This window comes from Gopherus flavomarginatus, chromosome 7, assembly GCF_025201925.1.
Source record: "Gopherus flavomarginatus isolate rGopFla2 chromosome 7, rGopFla2.mat.asm, whole genome shotgun sequence".
NCBI classification, from domain to species: domain Eukaryota; kingdom Metazoa; phylum Chordata; order Testudines; family Testudinidae; genus Gopherus; species Gopherus flavomarginatus.
Window position 1 is genome coordinate 82958880 of NC_066623.1, and position 24313 is coordinate 82983192.

At 37.1% G+C, this 24313-nt stretch overlaps 1 protein-coding gene across 6 annotated transcripts in view; it reads left to right on the forward strand.

Moving 5' to 3' along the window:
• Positions 1-24313, forward strand: part of EVI5 (ecotropic viral integration site 5) — a 129557-nt gene that overhangs the window by 28912 nt on the left and 76332 nt on the right. For 3 of the 6 annotated variants that reach the window (XM_050962150.1, XM_050962149.1, XM_050962151.1), the window contains exons 4-14: positions 2114-2338; positions 4483-4557; positions 5510-5635; positions 6250-6393; positions 7522-7611; positions 7712-7809; positions 9368-9428; positions 12581-12634; positions 15533-15565; positions 16134-16277; positions 23735-23869. In XM_050962150.1, the coding sequence (XP_050818107.1) occupies positions 2114-2338; positions 4483-4557; positions 5510-5635; positions 6250-6393; positions 7522-7611; positions 7712-7809; positions 9368-9428; positions 12581-12634; positions 15533-15565; positions 16134-16277; positions 23735-23869 (1185 nt within the window). The remainder of the gene's footprint in view (positions 1-2113; positions 2339-4482; positions 4558-5509; positions 5636-6249; positions 6394-7521; positions 7612-7711; positions 7810-9367; positions 9429-12580; positions 12635-15532; positions 15566-16133; positions 16278-23734; positions 23870-24313) is intronic. The other 3 variants (XM_050962152.1, XM_050962148.1, XM_050962153.1) reach the window with 3 other exon arrangements.

Below are 24313 nucleotides of genomic sequence, written 5' to 3' on the forward strand. Positions count from 1 at the left end.
CAGTGGGGATGAAGAGTTAACTCTCCTCTGCCACATTGAGTGAGATGTAGGGGATTGAGGGTGGTGCATTGTTGGGAAGCAATACCTGGAGGCAGCTTTTGGGAGTTTAGGGGCACAGTTATCACATGGGAGCAGGGATGGTGGGGCATGTCATAAAGGGCTTTTATGAGCTGATGGGAGCATAGCTGGCTCAGGGAGTTTAAGCTCTGCTCCCTGAATCAGCAAGGGATCATCAATAGAGCTACTAAGATACTGCTACAGTGGAGCTCCAGAGGGGCATTGTTCCCTTAAGGAGATTAAAGGGCTGAGTTCACTACTGTAGAGCTACAGAACAGCTCCTGCTGTAGTGAAGGTTCTTTGTTAATTACATTCCTTTCCTTGTTGACTTCACCAAGAAACTGTGTAATTGTTTTTTTTAAATTGTTACTTTTTAAGCCCTGTCCTTGCCCTTGGAAACTCCCAGAAGAGACAATGCTGAGAATGATTTTATGTATTTGTCTTTCTTTTGACAAATAGAGAGGCAGTCTTTGAAAACTTTAACATGAAGCTAAATTGAAGGTCTTGAAATTAAAAGTACCCCAACTTTCATAATACTTGGACAAATAATTACTGAGACTTATCCCTTAAATTAATAGAGGGTTACCTGCAAGGGTGTTTGAAATAGCATTGTAATGAGGTCCTGGTTTCAACCTTAACTATGGAGAAGTTTCTACTTCACCATAATTCTTATTTAATAAACTTACAGTAATGACAGCTGCCAGTTTTTTTCCTTTTCAGGATTCGATATTTTCTTAGTGAAAGGATTACTTAAGTAAAAGAAGGTTATCCTGCTTCAAGAACTTACCCGGAACAAATGATTAGATGAAGTGCTAGAAAATGCATAGGAAAGGAACTATGTTGCATTGTTGAGGGAATAGCTCTGTGGTTGGTGGTTGTCCCCATGATTCCTAAACTTTCTGGGCTGTATCTTTTTTTCTTAAAATCTTTATCAAGCAGCCAAACCCCTTGTCACTCAGTCTTTCTTGACAGATCTGTAAATACAAGTACAATACTCAAGCACCCCTGGAATGAGACAGAATATATAGGTAAGTTGTTAGGGACCACAAGAATCTGTTCCTGATGCACCAGTTTATTCAGGAGAGGCTTGTATTGTGTAATAGCTGTCTGTCTCTTTTGAGAGAATTTATATATGTCCCATAACATGGAACCAAAAAAAGTCAGAGAACCTGAACATATTACCCTCTTGGTATGCCTTTGTCTCTGAATACATGTTCAAATAGCTTTAAAAAAATATTTGAAGCACTGACATCAGTGAAATTAAGCAAAAAAATTAAAAAAAAAAAAAAAAAAGCAAGAATTTCTGGTGGATATTGTCTCTAGCCAAGCAGACCCTTATCTGAATAATATAGAAGTAGGACTTTTGTTGTACTATATTAACATTTGAAGCCTAACATGCCTAAAATGATAAGTTTGGCAAATATCACTATTGGCTAATACTATGTAACCGTTTTGTTAATTACTTTTCAAATTTTAACTCATTGGGGATTTATTCCAACCAAAGATTTCTCATTTCTGAATCAAAGGTTACAAATGTAACAAAGGGTGTTGTCTCTTAAAGGCATTTTTTTGTGGAACGTTAAAATACTGTAACTGCATCAGTTTATTTCTGGTGCATAGTAGTCTTGTGGTGGTGCTTGAAAGTATGTGCAACTGCTTAGATGCTCAGAAAATAGGCACCTTGTTTTGATAAGTCTACTGAATGTAATTACTTATCCTCTGAAAATACTTACAAAGTTTTTAGTGTTTATTAAGTTGCATACTAATCCTACTCCCAGCATCTTCTTGGTCAACGCTCCTTTCTTTTGCTGTTAAGTGAAAACAAAGCTGAGTTTAGGTGCATCACCATTTAAACACTCATCTTTCAAGTGCATATTGTGGACTATGTAATTGTTTTAGAATGTACTTTTCCTTTGTAAACCAACTTAAGTCATGAGAAATTTCCTTCACAAAAGAGATTTAAAATATAATTTCATTGTAGTTTTGTGTTAGAAATTTACATTTTTATACTGTAGGAAGCACTAATGAGTTTCTTTTCCTTTTTCTTATGCTTTAGGAACTTGTTCGAAAAGGGATACCCCATCATTTTAGAGCAATAGTTTGGCAGCTTTTATGCACTGCTCAAAGCATGCCAATAAAGGATCAATATTCAGAGCTTTTGAAAATGACTTCTCCTTGTGAAAAACTGATAAGAAGGGACATTGCTAGAACATATCCTGAACATGATTTTTTTAAAGAAAAAGACAGTCTTGGACAGGAGGTTTTATTTAATGTTATGAAGGTAAGTTAATGATCGTTCTTTTTGAATATACAATACTGGAACACTGATGGAGGCTTTAAAAATAACATACCCGTGTTGCATCTTTAAGAACCACTGGTCTTTGGCAATGGAACTTTCAAGGCTGTAACATAGTATAAAAATTGTTTTACATCTTGATAGCCCAGATTCAAAGTTGGCTTGCAGATATTTGTATATTTAGCTATAGGATAACTTTACTTTATCAGCAGTAGAAAATATTTACTTGATTAGCTTAGATTAAGATAAAATCAATACTAAATACTAACAGCATAATGGAAATAGCTTGTGCAGTAAAACAAAACACACACATTGTGACAGTTGGCTAAAACAAGAACTTGAAAATTAGAAGTACCATTCAATCTTCAAACAATCCTGTTGAGTCTAGGTGTTGTAGCACAAAGTGAAGGAAACATCCAGACTGATCTGTTTGCTACAGTGCTGAAGAACAAGATGACTTCTAACTGCAGAGTAATATTTTATCCAGAATTTCCTTGCATTTATTAGCTGACTTAACTATTCTGAGGCTTAATTTAGGAAAAAAGATTGTCCAGGGCCCATGCTGAAATCCTTATTTAGCAGAAAAATTGGCCTGCTGCCAAATCCAATAACCCAATAAACCTTAGCTACTCTTATTAAAATTAGAGCCAACTGAAAACGCATGAAAATTGTCTACCTCTTAACTCCATAGCATTTGCTCCTCCGTGAAATGGCCCCACAATAGCTGTGCTGCAGACAGGAGCTACTCCCTCTGTAGGCCAGGCTCTGTCATGACAGCTGTGGGAATTGGGGGTGACGGGTTGGGAGAGAAGAGGTGATAGTATTGTGCAGCCTATTGCCCAGGTTTGCCCTTGTATCTTCCTAAAATTAACAAATTCCTCTGGCTGAAGACTGCTTGCATCCCTTTCAAAAGGGGGTGACAGAAATAACATGAAATGCTTCTGCTCTATGCTGGCCTAGGGAACATAGAATTGAGCTCAGTCCTCTGAAGCATCATGCTACCACTAGATCATTTGACCTCTAAATAGAAATTCTGTAATCTATTAGGAATTCAGAAAAGGAAGGGTAATCTGAAGGCCAGATTATTTGTAGAAATAGGTACAAGTGCTGTGATCCCATTAATGCTGCTCCCTTGCTGTCATGATCTGTTTCAGGCAAACTAGGGAGAGGAAATCTTTCCAGCAGGAGCGGCGCCAGGGTTTTTGGCGCCCTAGGCGGGGATCATTCCGTACTCCTGGTCGTTGGCGGCAATTCTGTGGCCGGGGGCGGGAGGGGTCCTTCCGCGGCTCCCAGTCTTCAGGGCACTTTGGCGGCGGGTCCCGGAGCGAGTGAAGGACCCGCCGAAGACCCAGAGCGCGAAAGGACCCCCAAATCCTAGCACCCTAGGCAACTGCCTAGGTCACGTAAATGGAAGCGCTGGCCCTGCTTTCCAGCCATCTTTTTTCAACTAGTGGAGTTAAAGGAAAATGATTAATGTAAACTGGCCTTGAACAGAGCAATCAACAAGGAAACAGCCTGGCAAACATGAAGCTTTGGTCCTTCAACTTCACAAGTAGAATGTCTTAGTTTAGAAGACTTTTTGAAACCCTTTTCCATAGCCCACTTGAGGATACAAAACTAATGGCTGAACAAGAGCACAGTTTTGAGTGGCTGTTTCCATATACAATCCATAACTTGACAAATATAATAGATCTGTGGCTGACATAGGAGTGTCACAGTCTTGCTATGCTGAGAACCATTAAGGACTTGCTGCTATCTTGAAGTTTAAAAGCCTTTACGGTTTGCATTTAGAAATGCTTATTTGAATATAGCCAATGTATTCATTCCAAAATGAAAATCTTTCAAACCTTTAATCTGCCCTTGGGAGCTTGCTCTTTAGACGCTGATCCAAAATAGCTTCAGTTGTCAGATAACTGCTCCAACAGGAAGGACCATGTCTGTATTTCAGAGGTTAACTACTCAAGTATTGTGTTCAGTTTAAACACAAGTCACTTTGCTTGGCATTTTAAGCTTCTGCCAACTGAAAGGATTGGATAAAAGTTGAAACAAAAGCAGAAAAACAGCAACCAGTGTGGAAATAAGTGTTTTAATTGTTGGTTTTCAAAATCTTAAAGATTTTTATCTTCTAGGCTTATTCTTTAGTGGATCGTGAGGTTGGATACTGTCAAGGAAGTGCTTTTATAGTTGGGCTGCTGCTTATGCAGGTAAACAGAGTATTATGTCAAATGTGTAGAACCTCTAATGTTTTACTAGAATGCAGAACACTGTGTAGTACCATGTGATGGGATTTCTTTTTCTGTATATTTCCTTTTCCATAATTTCTTTTAACATAGTGGACTCCCTGATACTTCACTAGTCAAGGACATTTAAAGTTATTTTAGAGTCAAATTAGTATTTTTTTCCTTTGCTTCCGTCCTTCCCAAGAAGCATCTCATATAAGGAGTGACCTTTCTCAATGGAGGGGAACACTTATTTCTCAAACTTTTTTCAAAAGTTACTTCAATGTTACCCTAGCTCTTACTTATTTCAACTTCAGCGGCCTTAATTGCTGAGTGACCACAAAGTGTCATTTGAATTAATGATGTTCCAAACTTCAGAGCAGTCTCTTTATTTCACACTTAGAGAATCAGTGCTCTAGATTAGAATAAGCTTTATAAATTCCAAGGCCAGAAGGGACCATTGTGATTACCTAGTCTGACCTCCTGTATTAGTCCTAGAACATCTCCAAAATAATTCCTAGAGCAGATCTTTTAGAAAAACTTCCAGTCTTGATTTAAAAATATTCGGTGAGGGAGAAACCACTGTAACCCTTGGTAAATTGTTTCAATAGTTAATTACTCTCTGACTGGAAATAAGGCAAACATTTTTAAACAGTGAAATTGTCTACTTCAGCTTCCAGCCATTGGATCGTATTTATGTTTCTATACTAAATTAATGAACCTGTTGTTATATGTTTGTTCCCTACGTAGATTCTCTTAGGTTCATGCTGTCAGAACAGCGATGTGCATTTACTTTGAATAACTCCAGCATGAATCCTAAATTAGCCAATGTACTTCTGGGTAAACCATAAGTGGTTACAAGTCCCGTGGGGTAAAAAAAATTGGAATGTCTTGGCTTGTGTCCTAAGTTTTCATAGTGCCTTTATGTCTAATATAGATGCCAGAAGAGGAAGCATTTTGTGTGTTTGTCAAATTAATGCAAGATTATAGACTTCGAGAACTCTTTAAACCAAGTATGGCTGAGTTGGGCCTTTGTATGTACCAGTTTGAATACATGATACAGGTAACTGTAAAAGCTGTTAAATGTATAGTATCTTACATAGTTAGTTAGGTATTAGCCTACTTCTGTTGTATACTTGTAATCTAAAATATTTTTTTCAGCTATTGGGCAAAACATTTGCTTATAAGCAGATTAAAACTGCCACAGGAACTCCTACTGCATGAGCCAAGGAGGAGGGGGAGAACTGCTTTTTTTTTCTCCCTCCCCCCAAAAAATAATATTTAGGGCTGTAGGAATGGCCATATCAGATCAGACTAGTCCATTTGCTAATGTAGTCTCTCTGACAATGGGTTGTGCCAGTGCTTCAGAGAAAGATGAAAGAAATCCTATAAGATACCAATGTAATATGCTTGCTATCTGCTTCTTTACCTCAGTCATGCAGTGGTTGGCTTGTATAAATCCTCATGTTCGAGTACCCTTATTTTTAATCTTTTTTCTACTGTAATTGTATGTAATCTGTATAAATGCTTAAACATTTTTTTGTATCCTAAAACTCTTGGACTTGCATTCTCCACTGAATGTCAGTGATTCCCCCCCCCTGCCCCTCCCATTAGCTGAAACTGTAGGAGGTGGCATTAGCTCTTGTTTAATATGTACTTTCTGATCCTCTCTCCCAGGAGCAACTACCGGAGCTTTATGTGCACTTTCAGTCTCAGAGTTTCCATACTTCTATGTATGCTTCATCATGGTTTTTAACTATCTTTCTTACAACTTTTCCACTACCAATTGCAACAAGAATATTTGATATCTTTATGTCTGAGGTAAGCAAATATCTGTAATACATTCACCACTCCAGCAATGCTGTCAGTTAGGTAGTTCTATAAATTCTGCTTTTCTGGGGGGTCTTGCATGCAGATTTGAAAGTAAGCATTGTTTATCTCATTGGTTTGTTAGGGAACCAGTCTTTCTCTGTATGTATTTTGTGAAGAAAAGGCTAATCTGACTCTGTGGTATAAGTTCATCCAAAATAGAAGTGTTAAAGGGGGGAAAAAAGCAATGAAATGTTGACCACATCTGACCCCTGCTCTGGATGAAATGGGCAGCACTAGTTTGTAGTAGACAGGTTTTCAACTCACAGCTAGAGCATCAGACTCTTTCAGTAAAGGAATAGAGTTCAGTGGGCAGAAATGCTGCCTTCTGGTCAAAGTTGAGAGAGCTTGAGGAGGATATAGAGGAGGCAGAGGAAATATTGGAAGGCAGCAGCTGCCTGGTGATTATCTAACCTGCAGATAAATAAGTTATTCTGCAGGACTTTCAATCTGGCACTTCTCACAAATTCAAAATGAAAACATTAAGCTTCATGGGCTTCAGTTTGTAACATTTTTTTCACATTAAATGCTGCTTCTCCAAACTTGCAAGTTTTAGCACCAATAGGTGCCAATGCACATCTTATTGTCCTACATCAAGAGTGTTCTCAGTACTATAAACGTGTCTCACATTCCTTTGTAGCTACAGAGGACTATTTAAATAGCTACTTGAATTATTTCAGAAGTGGTATAATACGACTAACATTTCTTTCCTGAGAGAGAGGTGCACTGTTTTTACCAAATAGTTCACATAAGACTTTATTAAAGGTTGCACATGTATAGTACCCTTTATGTGAATGGGCTTACTTCACCAGCCACTGAAAGGCTGTCACTTCTGAGAGGCGTTTGGTAGCTTTTTTGGCAGTGTTTAATCCTCACTGCATAAATTTAGGGTGAGGTGAAGAGTGCAAGACTGACTGTAACTTAAATGGGATTTTAAGAAGGCATATTGTCATGACTTACTCTGGGATTTGGCCAGGATGCTGGGCCAGCTCCCTACTTCACTGTGTAAGCTGGTGGTTATTCTACCTTACGGAATTCCAGCAATTCATTTTTTTTTTTTTTTGAAACTTCTGTTTCCAGGGTTTAGAAATAGTATTTCGAGTAGGTTTAGCAGTTCTTCAGATGAACCAAGCAGAATTAATGCAACTTGACATGGAAGGGATGTTACAGGTAAATTTACAATCAAGTATTAAATGCAAGCTCATTTGAAAGCCATGAATATATATATTTGCCAATACTAATTACTTATATTCTCTGAATTGCTTTTTAGCACTTTCAAAAGGTCATTCCACATCAGTTTGACAATGGCCCAGACAAACTAATCCAAGCATCTTACCAAGTCAAATACAATGCAAAAAAGATGAAAAAGTATGTGCTGCATTTTGAGAAAATACTGTACTGTTGCCTCTTGCTTTGTGAATCTGTAAAAATATTTGCCCAGTATTTTAGTTTGCGCTTTCCCTGTTAAGTAGTTCTAGTATTTTATTCCCTAAATATACTATTTCCAGCAAATGGCATGTATAAATTTTTATCAGCATAGTAATTCTTCTAAAACTAGTAATCGCTATTTTTTGCTGATTACAGTAATGAAAATGTCTCAGAGGAAAAATAAGCAATCTAAAATACTTTTTGAAAAGCTGCACGATCCTCATAAATTACACTGACTTTTGTAAACAGCATATAAACTAAAATATAAAAAACAGTTTGAAAAATATTAGTCTTGGATTCATGCTTATGACTTAGATTTTCTAGAGGTGAAAAATCCATTCGCACAACAATGAGGATTGCTTGTATGATCAAGATGAGTGCTGTTTGTAATCTGCACAGTTGTAACTTTTTTACTGCTGGTTAAGAGCTCAGTACTACTGTCATGGTTACAAGGCTAGGTTCACCTCTGTCCCCTTTCTGATCTCTGAGTGCACCCTCTCAGGTCTTGTGTATCATGCCTCTTCCTATCCTGAAGTGGAACTGTGCAATTGTCCCATTCTGAGACTGGGCCCTGTGTCCACATTTCTTACTCTGCAAAGCCAAATGAGTTTGTGCACCTGTAGTTCTTCCCTTTTGGGGAATCGCTGGTGATCAGTGGTGTACAGTGATCAGACCACCTTCTTAAAACCAAAGTATTGTTTGTTTTGCAGTAGGAGCAAAGGCATTTAGAGTGGATTTAAAAACCTGTCTACACTCATCTGTCCTACCTAAAGTTGTATCATCCCTTTGTGGTAACTTAGGCATGCCTAACTTCAGACATCCTCAGGAGGGTGTTGTCTCAGTTTGGTACCTCCGAAACCTGGCAGAGTTCCTTTGTCCTTCTGTGTTCCTGAGCCTTTTCCTCTCATGATCCAACCATTTTTGTAGATTGGCTGGAGAGGAGGCAAAATAATTAAAGCCAATAGATCTGGTATTCCGTCTCTTTCTATAGAGGTAACTCAGTGTATTTATAAATCAACATCCCAACAACCAGGCCATCCAGTATTAATAATACAGGGCAGCTCAGAATCCATCAACTACAAAAATAGAAATGAGTTCTAATTTAAAAAGAAGGTCAAATTTCTGTACAACGCAAAATCATGAAAACTGTTCAATGGTCACTTTCCTGGAGCATTAAGTAGGCTTGAGCTCTTTAGGGAACTTACTCACTGATTTAATTGGGCTTTGGGTCTGTCCATTGAATTCAGTGGGTTTTGGATTGGGTCCCAGATACTCAGATGCTTTCATTTACTTGAGGATGCCCTATAATTTTTTTCAGATAGCTTACTATAAGGAAAAACGTACAGGCAACTCTCGAGCAGTTACATTAAACAAAGGAAATGTCAATCATTCATCGGCATGTACATTTTTCTGCTGTTGTTTATTGGGCATATCCATATACCAGGCAGTAAATCAATTGTTATATTTCTAATAGATATTTACCATTTTTTATTTTTAGGTTAGAAAAGGAATACACTACAATAAAAACTAAAGAAATGGAAGAACAAGTTGAAATTAAAGTAAGCATGACGCAGCAGTGTAAATGTCTCTGAAGATCAGTTGGCTTGTGGGGTGGGATACTAGTCTGATCTGGGGTATCTGCAATAGTGGATTTCATGAGGTACTAGAATGACAATAGTTGTACTTGGGCTGTGGGTTCAAAGAGGAAGTTTGTAATGTAATCTGTCCCTTCATTGGAATTCTGATAAAAATAGATACATTATATAGAAATAATATGAAATGCTGCTTTTTTGGTAATTAAAGCATGGCTACAAATACGTTTGTAACATTCTTATCTAGGTGTGGGTTTCCCACAGAGGATCTTCTGGAAAAAATAAATGTAAATGATAGGGAAGAAGCTTAACCTTCATTTAAAAAAATTCTGACATGTTTGAGCAATGCATTATCTGCTGGTGTGAGACATTGAATTTCTTGTGCATTGAGGTGTGAGATCAGAAGCAAAATATTGGAAAATTTTTACTCTGATAGTTTTCATCCTTGAGTTTCTGGAATTAACATATGTAACATTTAAAAAAGAACCTTTAAAGTTCAGTTCTGCTCTGAAAAGTCCTTGCAAACGTGGCCCCTTATTACCAACTGACCAGCTTCCTGTCTGTATTCATTTATTGTATCTGCTTGCTTTGGTAACAAAAACAAGCTTTTGCTGTCTTTGTACTGTTAGCCTTATTGGCTGTACAATTTGAGCTAGATTCCTCTTCATGGGTGTCAATATATTCATTTCCAGTCATGGCTCATCACAAACCCTTGCCTCATTTCCCACCAGCTTCTCTATCCAGCTACACGTGCCACAAAGCATACAGAATCTATACATTGCTAAATTAGTGACAAACAATGCATAGTTGGTGAAGATGTTTTTAAAACATCCTAAGATACTTTGCAATGTTGCAATCTTCTGATGGTTGGATTTCAACAGTAATGTGAACATTATTATGCAAAAAGAAAATCAAATCCTTAGTCTTGCCAAGAACAAATATTTACGTTCGGTTCATTAGGTGAATGTTAAAACCAATGACAATCAAAATTTTAAACTTCCCTTTAGTAGAGTGTCTGAGGTCATTTGCCTGGACATAGGTTTGGGTTTGATCCCTCTCCCCCAGCCACTAAAAGCTGTGTGAAAATGAGATCACATATTTGGCTCTAAAAACAACTCCTTCCAATATCCTGTTAGGGGAGAAGCCCAGTGGTGATGGGAGATGTCATGGGGTATGCGGCCAATTTGCTAACCTGGGTTATGCTAGGATATTCAGGATTAAATATTGAAATTGTTTCAGGTTGCTTCACAATCTTAATCTATTCTTAGTAATGTTAATTTATTTTAACATCTGTTAGGGTAATGTGTCCTTTCTGTAAAAGAATAAAAGGCTGAACGTGAATAAACGGTTCTGATATTTATTAAAAAAAAGGGCATATTTAAAAAAGTTTGCACTTCTGTGGTAGGCATCCATCCTGCTGCTTCCAGCAAAACTCCTGTTTAGGGAGGGGGAGAGGTAAAACTCCCATTTGTTGGTATTCTTTATTGCTGTAATCTATTGAATCCCTTCTTCCTGATGTCTGTATTGTATTCATTGCAGATTTCATTCTCGCTTCAGGCACACATGCCACAGATACTGGCTGTGCATTCAGCGTATAAGCAGACACGATGCTGCTCCATTTCTAAAATTAACTACTTAATACTCATAATGATCATTTGCACATACCAGTAAAACACATAAACAAAATAATTGTTAGTCTGACAAAACAGAAGGTCCAGCTGAACTACCTAAAACCCAGATATAAATCAGACAGGTTACAGGTTTATATGGGAACAAAATACATACCGAGATATTTCCATCTCAGGGACTTATAACAGTTTGAGGGTAGTAAATTAAAGGAGCAGCTGGTCTTTAAACTAAAGGACAGGACTGGAAGTTGGGAGATCTGTGTTCTAATTCCAGGTCTGTCACTCTTGCTAGTCACTTCTATTTTTGTGCCTGTTTATCTAAAAAAAGGAGGACTCTTGCCTTCTGCACATTGGTATTGTGTGGAAGTAATTAATGTTCTGAAAATATATTGAGATTTTGATAAAAAGCACTGTTTTTGGGCACACAACTTTAGATTCTTTATAGGAGTCTGACTTTGAGAGGATGGATGCTCAGCTTTTGAGTCACTATATCTAAACACTTCTGAAAATGTAGGCGTGCTTCCCCGTTATGCCCAAAGAGATTTGGCAATAGTACATAAATAAAAAGAATACAGTGAACAAACCTTTGAGATTCTCAGCATAGTAACTGTAATCTTTAGCACCACGATTAATGTGAAGATTGTTTAGTTACTCTAAACTTGACTTTATCCTGTGCAGCTTTGAACAAAGGGGTAAATACATTCTTAAATTGTATGCAGTTAATTATCATGATTGTATGTGTAAGTGGCCATTGAAAGCCTCACATCTGCTTCACGCACAGTTGTGGCAACGGCATGAACAATCTACGCTCTTGTGCATATGCAGAAGGTTTAGAAGAGCCATTATAGGCTATTTTCTTAAACTGGTGAAATCCCCTCTACAGCTAAAGCTGGCACTAATAGTTTTCTGCATGGGACCTGCAAGAAATGTTCTCCCCCATTCCCTTACTTGCTTTCTCTCCAAGTGATGGGGATGTTTTCACTTTTGAGACTAAGGAAAATATTTTTCATGATAACGCTAACTTTCTTGAATTCCAGCTAGCTAGTTTTCATCTGGCCTTGTCTGAATTGTATAATCAATTTTATAAAGCTAATGTTGTTTACCATGGAAGCTTGAACAGCCTTCCCTCTCAAATGTTATGTAGGCAGGTCTTGTGGCTTACAGCTTGTCTAATACTTAATACCCTTTGTTAGAAAACAAAGTTGAGACCAAATTTGCAATCTTTAACAAATCCAGTTTCCATATTTTCTATGACGTGCTAGGGTGTGTGTGTGAAAGGGATGTTTGTTACTGCTGCTTTCTTTACTCATTTATAATGTGTGTTTCGTAGGTGCTGAATAGTGTGGATTTATTTATTTATTTTATTATGTATTTTTTTTATTTTAAGAAATTGTTTAAACTTGTTTGAGTTTCTGTTGTCACTTGATTATCTATCTGTTTAGCACATATTCTCCCACATGCACATTTAAAACTATCTTGCTGCTTTTACAGAGATTACGAACAGAAAACAGACTCTTAAAACAGCGCATTGAAACACTAGAAAAAGTGAGTACATGAGTGACGGTATTTAGCCTGCATCTTTACGATATAATTGCCACAAACTTGAATACATGAAATGGGTACCTCATAACTGTAACTTGTTTATAAATTTTTGTGCACTATTCTGCAGTATTTGTTAACTCTACTTAGCTGAACAGCATGGCAATAATATAGTGCTATGGATGCTGCTTACAAATGCAATGTTCTTTAAAACTTGTATCTTAGGGTTGTACTAAATGGATAGAATTGCATATAATTTAAAAATCCCAACTTCATCTCTCTTGAATTGCATTTCATGCGTCAGAAGGATCTCTGCAAAATACAAAAGGATTAGAGTACACGTAGTTTGAGGATTCTTAACTATCCAAAGTCCTAAGTTTCTAGCCACTGCAGGTGAGGGCTGAATGAAGAGTCAGCGAATGCTCACTGTGAGCTAGTAAAAAGAGGATCGAGATGAATGTGGGTTCCACCCGTTTCTGTATTTCCAAAAGTCTAATAGGCTGTTTCAGCACTCCCAGTCTAATTCAGTCTGGGAAACCTGGTGCCTGGTACACATCCATACAAGAGGCCAGAGTATTACATTAGAAAATCGGGTCAGGGGCAGGAAAGACTTGGGTAGGCTTTCAGATAGATCTAAACTTCTTAGACTTCTTTAACCCTTGGACTTTAGTACAACTCTGTGGATTTCATTTTGTTTTTTGAAAGTGCATCCGATTATAAAAGTAAACCAGTATTGATGTATTGTCAAAATACAGGCACTGCTCATGGATAACCTCTCCGTCCATATCCTGAAATCATAATTCTGGTTGTAAATTTGTGTATCTGATCTGGTGGTAGGTTTAGAAATGTAAGTGGTTTTTTTCTTCTGACTTGCAATATTAAATTGTTCACTTTCCAGATTAAATCAGACACATGTATAGAGCACATAGCAGTCTTTATGCACTAGTAATTTCCTGGGAATTTACATGCCCCCCAGAGACATAACCCTTTTCAAATGGTAAATCGATATAACAGTGCCTTTAACAGGTGTTGTATCAAATTCTGATTTGTAATAGCAATAGAGAACATTAACTTGCAATAAATCACACTATAAATAAGACTGCAACATTCATGAAGCAAAAAATTGGGCAAGAAAACATTGGTTTAAAGAAAAGACTTTGGGAATGTTTCTACTTTTAGTGTTGATAATATACTGGCAAAACTTACATGAAAAGAACGGAGTCTGGTGGCACCTTAAAGACTAACAGATTTATTTGGGCATAAGCTTTCATGGGTAAAAAACCCCACTTCAGCTGTATGCAGTGAAAATTACAGAGGTAGGGATAAAATATACCGACACACAAAGAGAGGAGAGTTACCTTACAAGTGGAGAACCAGTGTTAACAAGGCCATTTCAGTCAGAGTGGATGTGGTCCACTCCCAGTAATCGAGGAGGAGGTATCAATACCAAGAGAGGGAAAATGCCACCGGACTCCTCATTGTTTATTGTGGATACAGACTAACCGGCTACCCCTCTTACATGAAAAGAGAAGCCTATTTTTGAGACTGCTAGCGGCTGATTGCAACAAGTCACTCAGTAGTGAATTTCCATTATTAAATATTGCAGTTTTACAAATAAAAGTACAAGAAATCTTTCAGAGGAATTTGAATATAAATTTGTAGAAAGCTTTTTTAATATACTCAATCAAATATGAGAGCATTTGGTAATTGTGTACTTCAAGCAAAAGTTGCAGCATTTCATCTTCAGGGTATTCCAATATTAGTTGTTGCTCTTAAGTGTCTTTCTTTTTTTTTAACAATTCTATTAGTTTAGGAGTGATTCCCTATTAATAGGGAAATAACTGTACAGGAGCAATATATTGCAAACCAATAGGAATGTTAAGTGCACCTGTTGTGAGGAAAAAGATGCTTTTCCTTCTGAAAAAAAAAACTAATAGTCATAATATAGATGACTTAATTGTGACTTTGAGGAACATTTGAACCTAATTTAAACAGCTAAGTGATCAGCTTAATATAGATAAGAGCTAAATTCTCTTAATGTGACTGAACTTTCTCTTGATAGTTTAACAATATATTTTGTCTGGAAGTAGTAATTTGTATGAGGGAAGTCTGCTTTGTTACAGAGAATCTGAAAAACATGTAAGTGCATTAAAGGAGAATAGACTTGAAACTGAACTTGCCTGAAAGGTTCAGTGGGTTCTTTGGCTAAGCAGAACTGCTTTGGATAGAATGCTTGTCAGAGTACTTAGAGATCTAGGAAAACTTTTCTGTTGTAGAACTTGAGCAAGGTGTGTTAAACTAGCAAACTAAGTTATTGCTAGGATGTACTAATGCAAACTATTGGCTCCTAAACCTATTTAGAATAAGTTATTGGCTCTTCATGCCTGACATTTTGCATCATTTACCTTTCTTGCTTTTACCTCTTGGGAGTCTTGGTATGGCATGAATGCCTCTGCCTTTAGCGGAGTTTTAAATGATTAGATTATGCCTTCCTTTCATGGTATAACCATGGGTGAAGTACTTTATGTGCATGTTCATATTCAGAATATTTCAGATACTGCATTACTATCTAGTGTAAATGACTAAACAAAAAATGGTTCACATCAAAATGCCTAGTCTCTTCTAGATGAGTTTTTTAAATTCTTAGTTTGGCTTTTGAGGACCTCCTTCCATTGACTGCTAAAAGGGAATGCTATAGATTGATACAGAAGGTAATCATTGCAGTGACTTTCAAACATAAATTGTATTAATTTGTATGAAAAGTCAGTCCTGAAAGATTACTGTTTGTATGGAAAATGGGTAGAATTTGACATTCATTCTTAGATCTTAATTTGTCACTCTTACCTCTCCTCTGTTTTTGTTTCTTTTCCCTTATCTTCCTTTCTAAATTTTTCCTTTTTGTAGGAAAGTGCTTCCTTGGCAGATAGATTGATACAGGTATAGTTCTTAAGTATATTACCTTATATCTCCCCTCCCATCCTCAAAATGGAAAACACTGTATTTAATGCATGGATAGTTCCATGCATTTACTTTGAAATGCAACCTTACCTACTTAATTTGGACATAAAATATTTTAGCTAATTCTTCATTAGAATTTTGTTTATGTTTAGATGCTAAAAATAGACCAATCTGATATCTGCACGTTGTAATATTTTTCTAACATGAAGTTTGTAATCCATGGATTCTGTGGCATAATATTAACATTTACCCTTAAACTGAACGCTGAAAACTCTTAGCAAACCGGTGCATGTATAACAGAGTAACATTGCATGAAGTGAATTTTATTGAATGCAAGTACACAACTGAACTTGCTAAAAGATGGTAAGCTTTAATTTCACAAATTAGAGCAGTACTAAACTGCTACATTTTACTAAATTGTTATCAATTGTAACTAAGTTCTGTGCTGTTTGAGATTTAATATTGCAAAGTAAATGGCTAAGCATCACAAAGGCAGTCTTTCTTGGATCTGTCCTCAACTGCTTTAAAAAGAAAATTATGTCCTAAGGGACAAGTGACAAGGGCCCAGGAGGCTGAGGAAAACTACCTCATAAAACGGGAGCTAGCCACCATCAAACAGCAGAGTGATGAGGCCATTACTAAACTGGAGCAAGCTGAGAATACCATCAGGGAGCTCCAGCAGCAACAATGGGTAAGGAGCCTGGTAGCACTTCTTCTCATCTGTCTCATTCACTTGTTTTTTTTCTACTGGTCATGGCATGATCTCTGTGCTGTCCTTGTAAATATTTTGTTTATCATACTATCTGCACTCATGAAATTATACAAAATCCAACTTGTCAGAATGATAGACTATTTAATAGCGTGGTTTGACTTAATTTATAGACTAAATTAAACTTCTTTACATATATCCTATGCACACATCAGACAGACAAGTTGTTATTTTTCCTTCAATATTTTTCTGTAGGTCTTCAAAAATGTAAGTCCAGGAATTGCGACTTAATTCGTAAAACCTTTGCCTAGCCTCTTGTTATAATTTAACATGGAATGATTTTAATTTTTCTACCTACTTAGACATTTTGTTGTTTCCTAAGATTAGCTTTTGTAAACCAGTTAGTAGGATATCAGCTGTAGGCTTCTAGTGACATGCTTTTTTGGTACAGCATAAAGTCTTAGCACTTTTTACTAAAGGAGAACATTAACTATGCTGCTGCAGCATATTTTGGTTTGTGTAGAAATAAAGTAGATGTGTAAACTGTAGCTAGCTTGTGTAGAATATGGAAGCTTCACTAAGTGGTCATTGCTACAAAATGGATTCAAAGTGTCATTTTGCTCTAAGCCGCTGTCAGAGCATTTGCTATTTTCTCCTGAAAGCTATAGGTGTGCCTCCGCAGTCTAAACTTGCATTTAAGAAAAAGTTATGTATTGGCATATAAACTCTCATATCCCTTTAGACCATGCATCACAAAGTACCTGTCCGGAGCCCTAGACACGTCTGGCACATGTCTAAAGCACAGTTGTACAACCAACAAGAAAATGATCAAATCAAAATAGAACTGTAGCCCTCCCTACCAGTACCAGCCTTAACTGCACAATTCCTTCCCTAAAGCTCAGGAAATACTTGCACCTGCAGTCTGGGAAGCTGGAAAATGTTTTTCATTTGACAAAGGTAAATCTGTATGACCACAATACAACTGGAATACAAATTTGTAGAAATTGAAGCATTTTGTGCATATGCAATCTCTATTTGTAATGCCCGAATACTGTATTTCAGAGTAGTTGTAACAAGAAAATGTAGTCTGACTAGATCATAACTGCAAAGAGAGCTGTGACTGACCGGCATGTAACAAATCATGGCTTGCTTAATTGTGGCAAGTTTCCAGTTAAACAATAAGAAATGGATTGTGGGAATGGTGGAGAAGTTCTTGTAGCTGTTTTTTGACTTAAAGCATTCAAGTAAATACATTTCCACTGAAATGAAACTTTTTATACCCACAGCCACTTGTTAAGTTTTCAAAAATATATTCTCGTGTGCCGATTATCTAAATGTATTTCTGGACATACTATAGCATCTCCATAGTTAGTGTTGCATTTAAATTTGCAATTAAAGTGGGACTAGAATCTATCTTTAGCAATTTACTTTGTTAAATTTGGGAGCTAAATTCACTCATTGTGTATGGGGCAAGCAAATTTAATTATTTATTCAGTTATTTTACTAGTCAAGCTGGCATTTTAAAAACTAGCCCTTTCTAAAATGATGTTAAAGGGCCTCCTTGGCACGTCTGCTTTCTGGTGTACTAGGCACAAGGATGAGGGAGTCCATCAAGCATATTAAGTACAGAGAATACCCCCACCTTTGCCCCCCTGGAGAGTTTGTCCACAGCCCTCTTAAATACCAACTCTGGCATCACTGCTTTCACCCTCTTGAGTCTCTGCACACTGGGCAGTAGCACTGAGAGTCACCAAATATGTAGGATTAGCTGCTGTGTAGGTGGAGGATGGGATGGATATTGTAGGGATGGTGAGGCCTGGGGATGAGGGAAGGCATTTGCCCTGTAATCACTGTGCATGTACTAAATTGCCCTAAATGTCACATCCACACTCTTGATTCCAGCTGCCTGAACTGGTGCCTTCCTGTATTTTTAATGACTCTGTGTTGGTGGAGTTTACATGTTAAACTCGTTTTTAACATGAGGAATAGATTCAGTGACTGCAAAAACTTTGAATGTATGCACAGCACCACCTAGTGGAAGCTCATAACATTTAAAATCTGAAGTTCAAAGAGCAGCAAAGAATGCTGTGGCACCTTATAGACTAACAGACGTTTTGGAGCATGAGCTTTCGTGGGTGAATACCCACTTTGTCAGATGCATGTCTGACAAAGTGGGTATTCACCCACGAAAGCTCATGCTCCAAAACGTCTGTTAGTCTATAAGGTGCCATAGGATTCTTTGCTGCTTTTACAGATCCAGACTAACACGGCTACCCCTCTGATACTTGAAGTTCAAAAGAAATTTATAACTATCAATTTTGACAGGAAAATTGAGGCATCTCATTATTTTGATGCTGTTGCTTACTACTGTGGGTCCACTCTTGGGGATATTAGAACATCTTGATATCAATATAGTCTTATAACTTCCTTTGTTTGTTGTCATTCATCCTGAAGGATTCAAAAATTATTTTACTGGTGATGCGTTAATAGCCATCTCTGAGTGGCATTACATATTAAGAAGTATTTGCATGGTATAATTTGCATACATGTCAAAAGTACAGTCCACGCCATAAATACTTTAGAGTTGAAGTACCTTGTCCTGCAGTTCACTGTTTATGGGCTCATATCTGCATCTGTATGCCATGAATTGCAGGATTGGGGCCTAAATTTGATAGATACTGAACATTAAGATAACAAATGGAAAGTATTCATGCAGCAGTCTCTCTTAGACAGCAGCAGTAATGGACTTTAGGAGGGAAAGCAAACTTCTCTAGATAAAACTTCGGAAACAGATTTAGATAGACTGTATTACCCAAGTTGCAATTATGCTAGCCAGGCTGATGTGAAAAGTGCAATAACTCATGTTCAAATACTAACCAGATTTGATTCTAACTGTTGTGAGATCTGAGATTTCAAGCTCACATGAAATGACTAAAGGCCCTATTATAAGATTACCTGTGTAAAATGTTTTGTCTTAAATATCTTCTACACAACTGCTCTGTGAGACTACAAATGAACATAAAATTGTACGTGTTACCCAAGTGTGCCTGTTGACACCAGAACCCTGACTTGTATGCAGCCTTGAGATTTTTCCTCTTAAACCTGTAGTCTAAATATTTGTAAGGAATTTAACAGTAAAAAGAAGTGACTTTATTACAAATTGCTAAAGCTGCTTTTTGGGGCAGTTTTTGTGGACTTTTGTTTCTCTGTGGAAGGAGGGGAAAACTTCTTAAAGTTCTCTTCAGGTAATTATGGGACGGAGTTGAAACTACTACTGATAACTTTGTATGCTGAAAAAATCTTGCTCATTTCACACACATCACATCTGACAATATTTTATATGTAGGATAACAAGATCCTTTTTCTTTGTATAGCCGATTATATTAAGGTAGTAGTCTGGCATGAAAATTTGACTGAGATATAATTTCTGTTCCAGATCCTAAACTGCATTTCCTAATATAGGGCAACTGTGTAAATTAACCACCTAAAAGTTTATTAGATTGCCAAGTGGGGAAGGGGAGCAAATGCATTGTAAAGGCAGCCATATTCTGAAATAAAAAGGTTGTAAGTAGCATTTGTGCCAAATGGAACACAATTTTAAAAGCAAACCAAAAACTTTGGTTGGTACAGCTGTTGTCTGGAAGAAATCTGAAGATGATTAAAAATGTTTATATTTCATGGGCTCTTGTCAATATATTTCAAAAAAGAAAAAAATTTAGTAACTTGTCGAAGTTCTCTGAAAACATTGGGCAACCTAAAGATTAAATCTAAGGAAACAATTTAGCACAGATTTACTACAGTTTAGCAGGTAGTATGGAGGAAATTTGTGTTCAAAATTCAGCAAAATTTGAAAGTTAGTAGTTAATTCTAAAAATGTGATAATTTTTTAAAGGGAGTTGGTGAGGTGAGTCAAACTTTCATTGTACCAAATCTCCAGTAAGCTGACTCCTATGAGGCAACTTCAGATTTTTTTTTTTTTTTGGTAAACCAAATATATGAATGCTACAATATTTAATTTGCTTAGATTTGTAAAAGCTGGGGATCACTCTGATCTCTCAAAATCGTTAGACACAGGTCTAACTTGAACCTTATGAGGAAGCAAAGGATCCTTTTAATATTTCTTAAATTTTCTTTTGAGTTTGCAAGTTTGTCATGCATTTTATAGTCTAATTCAATTAGACTATAAAATGTGTATTGAACACAAACCTCAGTTTTCCCCCTAAATCACATAACTTAGAAATAAATCTAATTTTGATTGGAATAAATTAAAAATTGTAAGGGCTTGTGCAGCCAGGGAAAAAATGGTTTCAAATATCTTAGAGAAGCTCATGATGGCTAGCTTTCAAGCTTAGTAGACATTTAAAGGAGTAAATATCCTATTTGAATAGTGATGCTTCCTGGAAGGGGACTAATGCACGTGTGTTCAGTTATGTTCCTAATGCCGTAGAGTTCAGCTTTTTTTCAGGAACACCTGCCAGAATGTGTGATATTGAAAAGCATAGTATTGACCAAGGAAATACAAATTCATTCACTAAAGCATTTTAATACTGTGTATGTGCATAGCGGCAAACTTTTTAGCTTGATTGTTAAAGAATCATAAAACAAAACGTAACTTACCCAAGGTGAATCTGAAACTAAGTAGTTTGGAAAAGATTGTGCTTGATTCTATAAGCAAAACTGAGGGTGCAGCTGCTGGCCAAAGGCAACTCTGTGAGCAGCCTTGGATTTCACTGAGCCAATAATCTTCATGTCTTCACTGTAGATCACTGCAAAAGCATTTCCTGGGGATTGTGGCCATGTGTGACAATCTGACAGCTGCCGAAGACATTTTATAGTGGCTGAAATTCAGTTCCTGAGTTTTTAACATCTGAATGGGTTACCTAGAGTAATGTATCCATTTGTGAAGCTAAATGAGAAAAGTACTAGAGATTTGTCTCCATGGGAGCTTGAACAATTTGTATGGTTCATTGGCTTTCAACACCCCCAGTACACTGGCCTTGAAGCCAGAGGGTGCAGGAGCACTCACACCTTCCCTAGTTCCAGCACTTACGTTTGTCACTGTGTATCTTGGAACTGTACTTATGGTAGAGGTACACTTTTAGTATACACATGCATCTGTGTAACATCTTCCCAAGGATTAAGAGTGTTCCATTGGACTGGGACTGGGAGATCTGGGTTCAGTTTCTCACTCTGCCACAGGCTTCCTGTGTGACCTGGGGCAAGTTACTGGCATCTAAAAACAAAGTTGCTCTGACTTTGTGAAATTTTCAGTGTAAAATCACACCTTTAAGTAGACTCTTAATTGTTTATTATCTAAAATTATGCTGATTCTGGTAATTCATTATGTAGAACGGAAAATCTAATCTCTTCTGATATCATCATGATTATTGGATGAACAAAAAGCTGTAACGCTGAACGTTGCAAAAATCTGCTCCTGGTTATTCTGACTGTGCTGGGCAATCAACATAAAGTTAAGGTCTGCTGTAGGCACATTCATGACTTGCAAACAGACTTGAAATAAAGTAAAGATTTGAAATACAAAATTGCATTCAGTTACAGTTGTGATATCACAACAATGAGGAACAAAATACTGGTCAGAAAACATGCACAAATTAGAGTAGTTCCCACCTGTCATGGACCATTTTGGTGCAATGGACTACATGAAAGCCAATTGAAACTTGCCAAATTAGAAATAAAGTAGCTTACTTTCAATAAGCACCTCATCAAACTTATATTTTTTTAAAAAAATAATTTCCTTGGAGCAGGAATTACTGTTTTTAAGTAGCTTTTCAAGTCTCCGCTTTCCCATCAAAAAATGAGTTGTTGTAAATTAACCTTGGTTAAAAAGTAAAATGAGGATTTCAACCTAAAGGGAACAATGCCATGTTTTCTTTGCATGTCCTATCTTAAACAGAACTTGGAACAAGAAACCTATAACAGAGCAAGTTTGACAGTCTAAGTATCATTTATAAAATGGAATAAAGGACCTATATATTTTTTGAAGTAAGCTCACTATGGGGCTTAATTATATAGATTTGGAAAAGTGATGTGAATTCAAGTAATGTGGTCATAAAGGAAAACTGATAATCACAGCAAAGTACTTGTGGTGGTCCCTAAATGTTACAGTGCATATTCATTCTGTCACAGTTAGTTATTTAGGGCCAACACTTGCTTGCAATAAATGAGTAGTCACACTGAAACAATGGGACTGCTTGCATGAGTAAACTGAGTAGGATTTGGCCCTTGAGGTTTGTAAACAACCCCTCCCTATATAACTCTAATGTTCTCATTTGGTTGAGTAAAATAGATATACAACGTCTTAATTCCAGACGTTATAGTTAATGATACTATACGATAGAAACTATATTCAACTCTTGCCCCTCAAATTAGACTTTCATAGTACTTATGCATCTAAAAACTCTAGAGACCACTGCTTTCTTGGAGACTTAAACAACAATCTTGTCCAAATGACAGAACCATAAACTTCATGGAGAAATTCTCAGGTAGGGGGATGATATTGCCTATCAAGCAGTTTCTGCAGAGGACTATTTAATTGTGAATCTTCCTAGCTTTGTGGTGCCAACAAAGTCCTCTGTTACGCTGCTAAAACAGTCTCTTGAAAGAAATTCTTTTTTTATAATGTGGCTGTCGCAGGAAGTGAAATACGACTGCACTGAAGTAACATCCTGCTTGGTTACAAGTTCTCAGTCAAGCCTCCCTGCTGGAAGTGGCTGCTTTATCCACTTTACAAAAATATTCTAGTTTAGAGGGGGGATAGAAGGATAACATTTTATTACTGGAGTTGTGGGTTGTTTTTTTAAAATATCATGGGCAAGTCAATTGAAGGGAGCAGCAGGATTGGGATTCTTCAGTAGTCCCAGGATACAACTGGAATTGTGGTATCACTAAAGTAAGCAATGATTTTTGAGCTAAGATCTGTGGTAATCTTTCAAGGGTACTGAAAGGTTGCTGAAAATTTCTGACTAATAGGCTGACTGTAACTAGGACACTTGTGCCAAACTAGTCTTTCTATAAACTCTTGTTTTTGCACATCACAAAATCACTGTGCCAGACTTAACCCCTTATTCACGTTGGTGATCAGTTACTGTAACAAATATTCCTGTTGACTTCATTGGGACTAAATATGGGAGTAACCCAATGGAATTAAGGGGCTCATGATGTGGTCCTATATGTTTGGGTGTATGTAGGGTATTTCTGGTTGAGAGGCACAGCAATAAGATATCTGAGTCTGTAAATCTGGATGGAAGCGTATTAGAAGAGCTGTGGACAGAAATATGTACTGCGCCTATCTGCACTGTCAAGCATACTGCTGATAATCTTCAGCTTTCAGGAGCACACTTTATTTGTAGGTTTAAGTCTGTGAAAACTTTTACACTTTCTTATTCTCACTTGATAATGTATTTTTGCAAACTTTATAGCATAAGTGCAGTTCCCGCTACAGTGAAGACTTTGTGCTACAGCTGGAAAAAGAGTTGGTCCAAGCAAGACTAAGTGAAGCGGAATCCCATTGTGCTCTGAAGGAGATGCAAGATAAGGTTCTAGAAATGGAAAAGGTAAACCAAAACCAGGATCCTCAGTATAAAGTAACACTGTAAATAACCACACAAGTCCCCACAGTTTAGCTGCATGATAGATTTTGGAATACAATCATGTTCGGTTTCTAGCTCATAGTTGCAAAAAACCTTCAGAAATCTGAGATTAATGTAACCAAAAGCAAAGATGTGTGCTTGAGTCTTCACACCTGAGTATTGCTCCAAGATCTCAGAACAGTTCCATGTGATCACTTTGAAGTCTGGTGGTTTGAGTAAACATTTTGTTTCATTATTGATCGTTTTGTCAAGCCTCAAAATAGTGTCCATCCAATGCTTGGACTACTGGTAGATACTGATGCAGGGCATAGCTAGCTGCTGACAAAGGTATCTGTAATGGGGAATGAGGAATTCAGGCTCTCCTCCGTCCCAAATTTTCAGGTGTTTGTTGGGCAGGAAAATTTCCAA